The 12,769-nt window shown below is 43.1% G+C and overlaps 2 protein-coding genes and 1 long non-coding RNA gene across 4 annotated transcripts in view; 1 reads left to right on the top strand and 2 right to left on the bottom strand.

Moving 5' to 3' along the window:
• HIVEP1 (HIVEP zinc finger 1) overlaps positions 1–12,769 on the bottom strand; it is a 257,685-nt gene that overhangs the window by 199,151 nt on the left and 45,765 nt on the right. The window lies entirely within an intron of this gene.
• LOC143996895 (uncharacterized) lies at positions 7,286–10,476 on the top strand. Its single transcript, XM_077492197.1, has 4 exons — positions 7,286–7,819; positions 7,926–8,088; positions 8,175–8,316; positions 8,608–10,476. Exons 1-4 carry the CDS (start codon positions 7,594–7,596, stop codon positions 9,190–9,192), a joined length of 1,116 nt encoding a protein of 371 aa, XP_077348323.1. The 5' UTR covers positions 7,286–7,593; the 3' UTR covers positions 9,193–10,476.
• The window catches only part of LOC143996896 (uncharacterized), a 2,223-nt gene continuing 19 nt past the window's right edge, over positions 10,566–12,769 (bottom strand). Inside the window, exons 1-2 of the long non-coding RNA XR_013277611.1 lie at positions 12,133–12,769; positions 10,566–11,541 (exon numbers count right to left, since the gene is read on the bottom strand). The exon at positions 12,133–12,769 is cut by the window's right edge and continues 19 nt beyond it. This is a non-coding gene — a long non-coding RNA (uncharacterized LOC143996896). The remainder of the gene's footprint in view (positions 11,542–12,132) is intronic.

Below are 12,769 nucleotides of genomic sequence, written 5' to 3'. Positions count from 1 at the left end.
CGATAGGAATTGAGTCCGTCGGACAGATTTGAAACATGTTCTATTTTCTAGTTCTGTGAGATTTTTTTAAATGAAAAATGATCAGCTCAGCCCACACACGATCGGAATGTCCAACGGACTGATTATGTCGGACCTAGTCTGCCGGAAAGACCAGTCGTGTGTACGTAGCATTACGGTGCTCGTTTGGGAGCCATTTACATTACCAAATGGACATGCAGCCAGTGCCATCACTGGTGCATGCACTCTGAAGGAACGGCGACCCGTGCTGTTCCTTCAGAGCCCTGTACCACAACCGGTGGCTCCCATGCGCATGCGCAGGAGTGACATCATTGCGGCTCCAGCCAGTCACAGAGCCGGAGTCCGCAAACCTTCAAGGCATGTGAAGATGGGAGCGCCTGCAGCTCTCAACTCGGCGCTGGAAAAACTTTGTTTTAAGGTAAGGTTAACATAATGTGCTAGTTTGTGATGCATGTTAGTACATTATGACATTACCTTGCAGGGTTTAAAAAAAAACAAAAAAAAAACGTCCAGCAGTTTACAATAGCTTTAATTTGTTTGGTGAAAGGTAAAAAGTGTCTACAAATTATTGTACACATACTGGAATTTATGCAGCTATAGGCACTATACTTTAATGGCGGTGATCAGCGACTTATAGTGTGGAGGACAATCTGAAATGAAGACACTATCTGGGAGAGTCACTGACACCGATGTCGCTAGTAACACTAATACAGAGATCCATGATAATACCGTAAACTGGCGCTTTACTAATGACACTGGCTGGGAAGGGGTTAACATCTGGGGCAATGAAGGGGTTAACTGTGTGTCTAACAATGTGTAATGTATGCTGTTTTTACTTTAATATATGGCTGCTTTGTCTCCCTTTTTGTAAACACAGAGCTCTATGTGTGATGGGCCACAGCTGATTTCAGCCAAAATAATTGGCTCAATCAGATGCCAAACTCGTGCTGTGTCCAACCACAGTACAGGTCGGTAGGAGGGCATGCCCACGCGTACCCCAAACCTGTAAGTAAGCCAGCGACATACAGGTGCGTTGTCCAGCCTGCCTGTGCTGCCCCTCCCCCATGGTAAAACTACTGTGGGCAGGTGACAAGTAGTTAATGAATGTACATAACAAGTGTTATGTTGTATATTAAAAGGCAGCTCATTCATTTGAATAGGATCCAAAAAATAGAACCTGCATTATTTTTTTCCCCGACGCAGTGCACTGGAGTGCATTACGCTTAGCATTATGGTATGCTTCAGTGTGGGTGCATTGGCGTCGGTTAATTGTATTAGTGTGCCATTCAAAATCAATGGCACCACATTAAATGCATTGCAGTAATGTATTATAAAATGTTAATTTACTGTGCGCAACAGAACGCATTACATAATCCTGAATGCCCCTCCATTAGGTCATGTGTACAGGCCCTTAAAAAACACATGATGAGCTGCCAAAAGTGTTATACCACACTGAACTTCATCCAACCTTCAGATTATTACACTGGTTATTTTTCAAAGCTAGTATATATAATACAGGAAAAGTAGAAAGGAAAGAGCACCAGTGGGCTTAAATTATATTGTTTAATGCTTTAAAGCTTCACGGTAGGCGTGTGTTCTGTGGTTAAATAAAGGGGATGGCGTTGGATCCCTGGACAGGTATGTGTCCTGTTATTTAGGCTCCATTCACATCTTGGCATATGGGGGGGGGGGAGCGACAATCATGGTAACATCGTGCAAATAGACTATTTGCGCTGACTACTACTATTTTTTTTCAGATTGAAGAACCTCAAACTATTTAAAAGTCTTAGGGTCCTTTCCCATGGGTGTTCCATATGTCAGTTTTTCCTCCATCCGCTGGCTGATGAAAAACAGACAGACATACTTGTATGTCTATAGACTATTGGATAATCATCCGCTGACATCCACCTATGTTAAGTTCTGTTTTTTGAGACAGAAGAAGAGCCTATTTTTCTTTCGTTTAAAAAACGGAATTGAGGGAAAAAAACGGATGTTATCGGACGATATGCTTATATCAGATCCGCTGACATCCGTTTTAACCCCCCCCCCTCTTTAAAACACACTGAATATATCTGGTTGCTAAGGAGGGGGCCGGGAAGTCGGCCGCCGCGTCCTTAAGAAACCAATGAGTCCACAGCTGTCAGCTGTGACACTAGACATCACTAGTGGCGGGATCTCCGGGGTGATGTTATCGGATGACCACACCGCATGGCTAAATAAAAGGTGCCAGACAGCAGGGGACAACACAACAGGGGAAGACAGCCACAAAAGGAGAGCGGCTTTTCTTTTTAGCGGGTAACCGACGGCGAGGAAGAAGACAGCAGCAGGAGAAAACGGCGGTGGGAAAGACGGCAGCTGGAGAGACGGCTCGGGGAGAAGACGGCTCAGAGCTATTTTTTTTTTAAGGACTGACTCTTGTTTTTTTTACTTTTCACTGCTTTTTGTGGTGAATGGGTAGGGGTACAATGCCCGATACCAATTCACACAGGGGGGGCCCGGTAACTGTTAAAGGGGGCTTCAAGATTCCGATAAGCCCCCCGCCTGCAGACTCCAACAACCATCAACATAGGGGCAAGGTGCTTGGTGCCATATGCCCCCCCCCCCCCCCCCCCCCATGTTGAGGGCTTATGGCTTTTTTTTTACATTTTTACATTAAAAGTGTCAGCGGGGAACCCCGCTGACAGCTGATGACTCATCGGTTGTTAAGAATGCGACGGCTGGCTTCCCAGTCCCCCTCCTTAGAAACCGGCTATGTTTGAAGTTCAGTTCGGTCACTTTATCTTTTTTTGTAAAAAACGGGATTGCCAGTGGACATGAAAACGGATGTAAAAATTTACATCCGTATCCATTTTTTTTTACAAAAATAACATGACTGAACTGAACTAAAAAACTGAATGCCCGTGTGAAAGGACCCTTAAGCCGCGTACACACGGACGGACTGTCTGGCCAACTTAGTCCGTCGAAACACATTTCAGCGGACAGTCCGCTCGTGTGTGGGCTTCAGCGGACTTTTTCAGCGTGCAGTCTGGCGGACTAAGTATTTCAGAATTTCCGTAATATTGTCCGTCGTACTTTGGTTTCAGTGGACAATCCGCTCGTGAGTAGGCTAGTTCGACGGACTAAGTATGGCGCATGCTCAGAAAAGGATTTACACGGCGAAAGGTTGCATTGCTGTGTATTGGACTTCCTATTTCTAGTCCCGTCGTACGTGCTGTACACGTCATCGCGCAAACTTTCGACGGACTGTTTGTGCATCCGTGTGTGGTCAAGTCCGTTCATTCGAAAGTAGGACGGACTGTCCGTCGGATTGTCTGACGGACTAAGTTGGCCATACAGTCCGCCCGTGTGTACGCGGCTTTATGCTGCTAGCATTAGTAAATACTGTAGATCGGAAAGTAGAAAATATTTACTTGTCTACAATTTTTTTCCCCCCCATTTCTTCAGTTGCTTCCTGGTTTCTGGCCTAGGCCAAAATGATGTCATTCATCCCAGGAGTCTTCATGTGCATTTTTCTTTTTTTTTTCATGCAGAGGGGAGGAAGCACTTTCTCTAACTAAGCACACCCTCCTTCCTGCGTGCCTGGGCTAAGGGCAAGTGGATTCTGTGAAGTTAATGCTACATGAATCAACTACCCTTGCTCCAAATAGTCGCAGCTAGAAATGCTGGGATTTTGTTCGTTTTTTGTTTTTTTATTTCTCATCAAAATTATGCCCTGTACACACGGTCGGAAATTCCGTCGGGAAAAGGTCCGATCAGATTATGTTGTCGGAAAATCCGATTGTGTGTGGGCCCTATCATGTTTTTCCAATCGTTTGTAGAGAATTCTGACGGACAAAGTGCCACGTGTGCCCAGATTAAATTAGGAGACGAAAGCTATTGGCTACTGGTTTCTACGCAGTCCCGTCGTACGAAACGAACGTCACCGCGCTCCGAATGATCGGATTTTCCGACAACTTTGTCCGACCATGTGTATGCAACACAAATTTCGGCCAAAATCCGTCTGAAAAAAAATCAGACGGATTTTGTGGTCGGAATGTCTGACCGCGTGTACAGGGCATTAAGCATAGAGACATGGATGGATGGGGAAGATTGCTTTGAATTTTAAAAATGAATTAAAACAGGTTTTTCAGTTCTTACTCTGGGGGCAGCCATTTTGAATAATTACATTCTGCAGCCAACACAGAGCAGTGTCTACAATTACAATTTTATTAAGATTTTATGAAACCAATAGGTGGAGCCCTGAAAAAGAAGAAGAAAAAAAAAAAAACAGTTACTTAAAACTGCTAATGAATGGCAGTGCAAATTTTAATTTGTTCAGTAGCTGGGAGCACAGAAAAAACTCTGATCCTACCTCACGTTACAGATGTACATTGAAATACATGTCATAAAAGAAAAAGGCTGCTACTGGTTGCATCTTGTTCAGAAAATACAAGTAAACTGCTTGTATTTCTGATGCATAACTAGCGGAGACAGACCTTTCTTTCTTGTTTCTATCAGTCATATTCACTTGCATTGTTGGAAAGAGCTACTTCTTAAAGTCTTATTAAACCCTGCCCTGCATTCACTGTATCTGGTCTCCCACAGTACACAGAACATGGAAATGCAATCATTTTAGTAAATATAAACTGCTAAATACCGTTTCTCATCAGCAGTATATAGCAGTGACTTTTATAACCATCTGGTTAAAGCTTGTAGAAGGAGTTTTCATTCTCCCATGAATGTCCTATGAGGCTGCAGAACTCCTTGACCCTTTGTCTGGACAGTGCTGGTTGGCCCTGTGCTGATCACATGCTCCCTCCCAAGGGAAAAAAACTCTCTAGCAATACACACCAAACTGAGCATGTGCAGACGGACTCCACTAACTCTGTCTTATCCAGAGATGCTTTGGGGACAATGCAAGGAGGGGAGGATCAGAGAAGACAGGATCAAACAGCCTTAATACACTATACAGAGGATTAACCACTTAGGTTCCACAGTGAGTATAACAAGCATGCTTTACTGCATATACAGATGGATTTTGATTTTAGTCGTGGGTTTAGTAACATTTTAAGTTTAGGTTTATAGTAAAAGAAAAAAGAAAGGATTTTGTTGTGATTTTATAGAATTGTACTGTGCTCAAGGGAATTTTCTCCTGATGATAAGAGCAACAAAATAATTCATTTTCGTCAAGTCCGACATATGTTGAAAAATATTGCTGCCTACTTTCTTAACCGGATGCCAAGTCACTGAAGATGCCAGTGTAGGTATCGCCCTCCTGAGAAAAGTGAACATTTACACAAGGCTGTGCATGCACTCAGACATGGTAACTGGCCACTGTGGCATCAATTGTTGGACTGTAAAGTGGCTAGGGAATACTTATGTGTTCCCTTCACCCAATCAAGTATTTCTCTTGGCTTCAACAGCAGAATGGGACAGCAGGGCAGGTACTGTAAATACACCTTAGGGTCCCTACAGTAACATTAACCTGTTATGAGCAGAGTATAGGTTCACATAAGGTCACCATGTACCGCATGTGCTGGGCTAAAGTATATGGAGTCACCACCCACCATAGCTGTCCTCAGAAAGTTATCTATCCCCAGTAGTCATCTTCATTGTTCTGCCATTATTCACTCTAATGGCAAACACTGTATGATCAAATCAGATCAATACACTACCTATCTCTGTCCATGTATGTACTTCTTGTACAGTTTTATTGCATAATATGACATTTCAAAAGGGGAAGAAAATTACCGGATAACTCATGTGCAAGTATGCCTACATCTGTTAATGATAACATTAGGGTGGATTTGATTTAAAACAAGTCAGTTTAAGCCTAGGTTCACACTGACAGCAGGGATGAAGTTGAGTTTAGCTGAACTCGAACAATTTCATTCCCGCATTTCAGTCCCGACCTTCGGCGGCGATTTCAGAGACATCTGTGCGGGTTTCTGCACAGATGTCTATTGAAATCGCACCCTGAAGTCACCAAAAGTAGTACAGAAACTACTTTTGGGATTCGGTGCAGCAGCGCAAATGCGGGGTCGCACCAATTCGGACTGTGCCATTGCCGGCGATAGCCGCCAATTGCTGCAATGTGAACCAGGGCAAAATCATGATTTAAATCACTAGTAAAAAGGCTTGATTTAAATCAACTCAATTTAAATTATAATTTTTAAAAGAGAAATTGTTGTTTCTGTCCCACAGTGGCTTCTCCTCTGACCCGCTGTTGATTAACCAACAGTCCCATTCCCCTTAATGGGGCGGCGGGTGATGTGGCAGTGACACAACAAGGTGGGGGACGTGGCAGGCAGCTGGTGAGTGGATGCCCGCTAACAGGGGCTGCCATGATGGATCCGAAATGACAGGTGCTCTTTAAATGTAAGGACTTATTCTTGCTGGTACTAAGAATCTTTAATATTTGCAAACAAAATGAAGGCTTCCTATTTAGAATAATAAGGTGTCAGGTTAGTAAAACAGCGATATCAGAACCAATTCAAACATGTAGATAGTAGTGTACATAGATTTGCAAAACCATGGGATAAAATGAATATTTCTGAACTTTATGCTTGGATTCATTGAATGAGTTTACCAAAAATGTAAATATTGCAGAATACTTGGTTGCCATGACATGGTATTTATTATTAAAGTGTTACTAAACCCAGGACCCTGCATTCGATATATCTAGTTTCTTACAGTAAACGGAATATGGAAATGCAATTATTTTAGTAAATATAAACTGCTAAATACCTTTACTCATCAGCAGTATATAGCAGTCTTATGACTTATGTCAGTGTCTGGTTAAAGCTTATAGGAGGAGTTGTCCTTCTCCTCTGACTGTCCTATGAGGCTGCAGGACCACTGACCCGCTGTCTGAACAGTGCTGATAGGCCTGTGCTGACCACATGCACCCTCCCAAGAAAAGAAGCAATACACACCAAGCTGAGCATGTGCAGAGTGTCCCCAAAGCTCTATGTTATCTGGAGATTGGGGACTGTTAAATAAGGGGAGGATCAGAGAAAACAGTATGCAGGATTAACCCCTTAGGTTCCACAGTGAGTATAACAAGCATGCTTTACTGCATTTACAGATGGATTTTTATCATTTTGCATTTAGTAACACTTTAAGGAATAGTTTCACTTAGTTACAATGTTTTTTTTTATTATTATTTTTTAGTAGCCGGTAATTACTTGGGAAGAGTAACATTTTAGTTTAGGCCTAAACTACAGTGTATTTATTATAACATTATTGGCAACCAAGCACTGTCCATATATTGCAGATTTTGCCTCTTAGGCCCCTTTCACACGGGCGGATAGAATGGTGCTTTTAGCTGCGGATTTTCTTCATTTCTACCGCAGCTAAAAGCACACAATGCTTTCCTATGGCCCCATTCACACACAGCGTTTAGCGGCGATTTCGTTACATGCGGTTCGGTGCGAATAGAAAAAATAGAATTGTATGCGTCCAGGTGCGATGTAGCGCAGCTATAAGCACATAACCGCAGGTAATCGCAGTCTTTTGTGTCAATTGCGGCCAGCAGCGTGAAAGAAGAAAAAAAAAACCCGGAAGCACATCCTATACAGCAGGTGTACCTGGGAAATGACACAGGAAGTTGAGAGGGATGAAAGGGGAGAAGACAGCATGGCGGCAAGAGACATCTCACACGAGGCCATCATCGCACTGGTGCAAGCCCGACCAGAGTTATGGGACTCAGAATGCCCAGGATATGCAGACCGAGTGCTGAAGAGAGCAAAGTGGGAAGAAGTCTACAAATATGTCACACCGAACTGGGACGAGATGTCTGCAACTGAACAGGATAACCGAGGTGAGTGCAAGGTTTGTTGTGTCTATGCAGCAGGGTACACATGCATCCTAGTAAAGATTTTACCCCCTAATGACCAGGCCATTGTATGTTTTTTTATATATTGTAGGAAAGGAGGTTTATACACGTTGGAGGTCCCTGCGCGACCGTTACAAAAAAGAAGTCAACGAAGAGAAGGCTGCGGAGAGAAGCGGAGCACCCTCAACTCGTCGCAGGCCTAACCCCCATGCAGAGGCTTTGTCTTTTTTGAGGCGCACCACTGAGATGCGCACGTAAGTATATCCATTTATTTTACTTAGCGATTTGGCATATTCATGTTCACTTTTTTTTTAAACGTGTAATCTTTATTGTTACCTAGAACTGTGTCAAGTGTCCCTGTGAGAGCAAGCGCAAGGCGCGAAAGTTCGTCGCCATCACCATCAGGAGACGCTGACACCAGTCAAGAAACCACAGAAACAGTGTCATCCCAAGAATATCATCCATCCACTCAAGAACCTGCGGTATGTATTTTAAAAATGTCACAATTTCTGTCCACAAAAGACGTTACATTTTGAAAAGGCAGCTGGTGTTGGCACAAATGTTGTAGAAACAACAACGACTTGTTTTTTGGGCAAGGTGTGACTTGTTCTTCTGGCTTTGGAGGTCTTCAGTGAGATCAGGTTTTTGCAACAAAACAAGTACCTGTGTGTGATCTATTCTAAACAGGTGCTGCAATATTTGTGCAAGCCATCATATGCTGTTCAGTGTGACCTCAGTATCAGATGCATAATCTATATATTATAATATTGCAGGCAAATCCAGATAGGAGAGTCCGGTCTACTACTACCACCCGTCGAACACGTACTCAACAAGAGACACCTTTTGAGGAATATTTCAACCGTATCATTGAAGAAATGAGAAACCAATCACAAAACCAGGCAAAAGATGATGAATTCCTCAACATCTCAGACCCCGATGTTATGTTTTTAAGAATGTTGCTTTGTGTAATCAGGGAGATTCCTGCAGATAAGCGCACTGAGGTCAGGGGTGATATACATGCCTATTTAACGTATATTGTGTCCGCTTGCAAAGAGCAACGCCCATATCCTAAATTTCAGCCATGGGATATGGGTTTTAATTCACCTAGTGGGTCTTTCAGTAGACCAATGCCCAGTCAGCAGTGCCATGACACAACATCTGCCATTAACCCTTATGTAGGACCCCCACCACTGTATACATCTTACCCGTCTAATCCTGGTTACCAAAGGATGCATGTGCAGCCACACCCAGTGTCTTCACCCTCATCTTCCCATTCAGGATCACCCATAGATGTTGGCAGTGAACCAAGCCATTCTTCCCTGCGTAACCCTAATTATTCAATATATGAAAACTTATAGTATTCCTATGGCAGTGATATGACGGTTGTATTTTTCTTGTTGTGTAATGTTACTTAATGTTTTACCTACACTACTTTAATGTTTTACCTACACGAACTAATGTTTACAACAAACCCCAGATTCCTCCATGTACACTGAACTGTACGCACAGAAGAATCTCCCACTGTCCCAAGCTTATACATGTTGCTACTTGGCCCCACTTGCTCTCACAATACCTGAACTTTCTGATTGGGTGCTAGCATTGTTTAGGTTGAGAGACTTGGCCCAGTGGGAGATTACCCCATCTACACAGTGGAGTGTACATGGCGACATCTTTTGCACTTTCTCCATCTAGCCAAATATTTCAGAACTGTTTACCGCACTCAGTGCCCATCTTTGGCCCCTTTCACACGGGGCGGATCAGTAATGATCTGCCCCGTGATGATCCGCTCGCTCAGCGGGATTGCTCCGTTGTCCCCGCTGAGCCGGCTGCGGACAGGGCGGTCTCCGCACACTGTGTAGGGACCGCCCTGTCAGCTCTCCACTCTCCTCTATGGTGATCGGACGAGCACGGACTGTCTGTCTGTGTCCATCCGATCGGCTCTGCAGACGGATAGAATAGGTTTTTACTCCGTCTGCAGAATCGGACTGTTGCGGAGGCGGACGATATCGGGTGCCACCGCAATTGTCCGATTCTGTAGACGGAGGGAAATCCAATTTTTCTAGCCATCTGCAGAGCGGATTGGATCTACACGGACAGATGGTACGTGCTCTTCCGATCCCCATAGAAGAGAACAGAGAGCTCACAGGGCACAGTGTGCCGGGACAGCCCTGTCTGCCACCGGCTCAGTGGGGACAATGGAACAATCCCTGCCGACCAAGCGGATCTTCACGGGACGGATCATTACTGATCTGCCCTGTGTGAAAGGGGCCTGACAGCACTTCAGGAATACTGTAACCTTTTTTTTTTTTTACGGGGGGTAGTGGGGGATATTTTGTGGACTCGTTATCTGTTGCACTTGAAATTCAATACTTTAAACTAAAAGGAGATTTTATATATATATATTCCAAAGTAATTAAAAAACATTTTTCTATACTTGCAAGCATTCAATGTTTTTGTAAGGTTTTTCTATTTTTTTTATACACCCTGTGCAGTGCAGGAATACTGTAACCTTTTTTTTTTTGTGGGGTAGTGGGGGATATTTTGTGGACTCGTTATCTGTTGCACTTGAAATTCAATACTTGAAACTAAAAGGAGATTTTATATATATATATTCCAAAGTAATTAAAAAACATTTTTCTATACTTGCAAGCATTCAATGTTTTTGTAATGTTTTTCAATTTTTTAAATACGCCCTGTGCATTGCAAAAGATAGAAATAAAAACAATTTAAATTGTTGAAAATTGTCGACTACTTTATTTAAGGCAAACGTGAAAACTGACACAAAAACCTGAAATATGTGATGAAAAAAACATGCAACAATGGTTAAAAATGTATACATAGTCCAATTGCCATGGCAGCTGTCCATCTTCACTCAAAAAATAATCAGTGAAATGTTCACGGACTTGTAGGGCCTGATTACTTGGACGAGTGCCAGTAACAGGACCTATGGGTTCCTCATAAACAGGGGTTTCGGTGGCCACGATCTCCTTACCCCTCAAAAAATTGTGGAGAACACAACTCGCTAGAACCACATTGACGGCATGCTCAACTTCCAGATGCATGGCTGTCATCAAAACACGCCATTTGGCAGCGCAAATGCCAAATGCGCACTCCACCATTCTTCGAGCTCTGCTGAGTCTATAGTTAAAAATTCGCCTCCTGGCAGTGAGACCATGCCTGGTATAGGGCCTTAGCAGGTGCGTGGTTAAGGCAAATGCCTCATCTCCCAGCACTACAAGTGGAAGATCTGGTCCAGTAGTACCAGGGAGAGGCCTTGACTGTGGCACCTGAAATTCGCCATGTTGAAAACGCCGCCCCATTATGGAATTTCTGAAAATTCTCGAATCTCCAGAACTCCCATACGCTCCAACATCCACAGCGATGAACTTCATATTTGCATCGCTGAGTCCCAGAAGCACAATAGAAAAGTATTTCTTATAATTGAAAAAGCGGGAACCGGATTTTGGAGGCTTGATGAGCCGGATGTGTTTCCCATCTAATGCCCCAATGCAGTTTGGGAAGTTGGTCTTCTCCCAAAATTCCTCCGCTATTTCCTCCCACAGACTGGATGTTGGCTCCGGCATGACTGATGTTCTCAGTTCTTCCCAGATGACGTAACAGGTATCATGCACAATGGTGGATACGGTGGAAATTCCCATCAGAAATTGATGATGGAGGGAGGTGAACTGGCACCAGTGGCAAGGTATCTGCAATACAAAATTGATAACAATTCAGAAAATATAAAATATAGTAAAATAAATAAAATTTAAAAAAAAATCAATATACATATGGAGTTCTACATGGTAACAAATAAACATCAGCATCTATATAAGCTGATGACTTTTAACACATTGCAGCCCAAAGATAAATCCCTCGGCTCTGGTAGTAGGTGCTGGCATCCAAACAGGAAGCCTGGTGGTGGGTTGGTCTAGTACAAAATATTATTTGGTGGTACCTTGCTTGTTAATGCAAAACTCTGCCTTTGTGTTCAGAGCTCACCTACATAATGAGAAACTACTGAAATTTGATGATGTTTCCTATTTGCAAAAAATAAAACTGACTGTGCAAGGCACGATAGATAGTTTTCAAGGATAAAAAATAATGGTAATGGGAGTAATGTGCGAAAAATCGCTGTTGTGATATAGATTAGGTTATAGATTCATCTATATATATATATATATATATATATACATATACATACATACATACATACATACATACACACACACTATTGCCAATATTGCCTAAGCCTGCATGTACATGAATTTAAGCATTTGTTCAACATATGGAAAACCTACCTTAACGTAAGTAACAGCCGTTCTTCTGGACTAATGCTTCTTCGCATATTGGTCGTGGTTCTGGTCAGGCGTCCTCTAACAAGTCCCAACAGCTCATCGAAGCATGCCACCGACATCCTGGTGTAATTGTGGAACTTGTCCCCATGAGTCCTCAGCTCACCGAACATGAGGGCAAAGTAGCCGATCGATAGGCGCTGAGACGTTAGGGGATGGACCCAGTAACGACGAGGACGTCGCCTACTCTGGATCGCTCTTCTTCTCTTCATCCTCATCATCAGCAAAATGAGCATTGCAAGCAAACTACCCATATTTGCATTCATTTTTCAAAAAAACTGGCACAAAACTCAGCACTCCTCTCCACTCCTGCAAAACTCCAACACACACTCAGCCAGAGAACAAAGAAACAGGTTTAAATATAGAGGACTGCAATGCATCATGGGTACATTCCAGGGAACAAAAACATAAATAAATAAAAGGGTTGCTATGGGAATAAAAACTGCAGTTAAACGCAACCGCATAAAAACGCATGTAAACGCATGTAAACGCTGGTAAACGCACTGTGCAAACGCAGCTGATCACTGTGCCTGGAGCCTTGAATTTTGTAGAAAAAAATAAACATGATTCCTGCGGCAGAACA

Source organism: Lithobates pipiens, unplaced genomic scaffold (genome assembly GCF_037356315.1).
Source record: "Lithobates pipiens isolate NorthernLeopardFrog02 unplaced genomic scaffold, aLitPip1_a1.2 Scaffold_19, whole genome shotgun sequence".
Lineage (NCBI taxonomy): Eukaryota > Metazoa > Chordata > Amphibia > Anura > Ranidae > Lithobates > Lithobates pipiens.
This window is presented reverse-complemented; position numbering and strand designations above follow the sequence as displayed.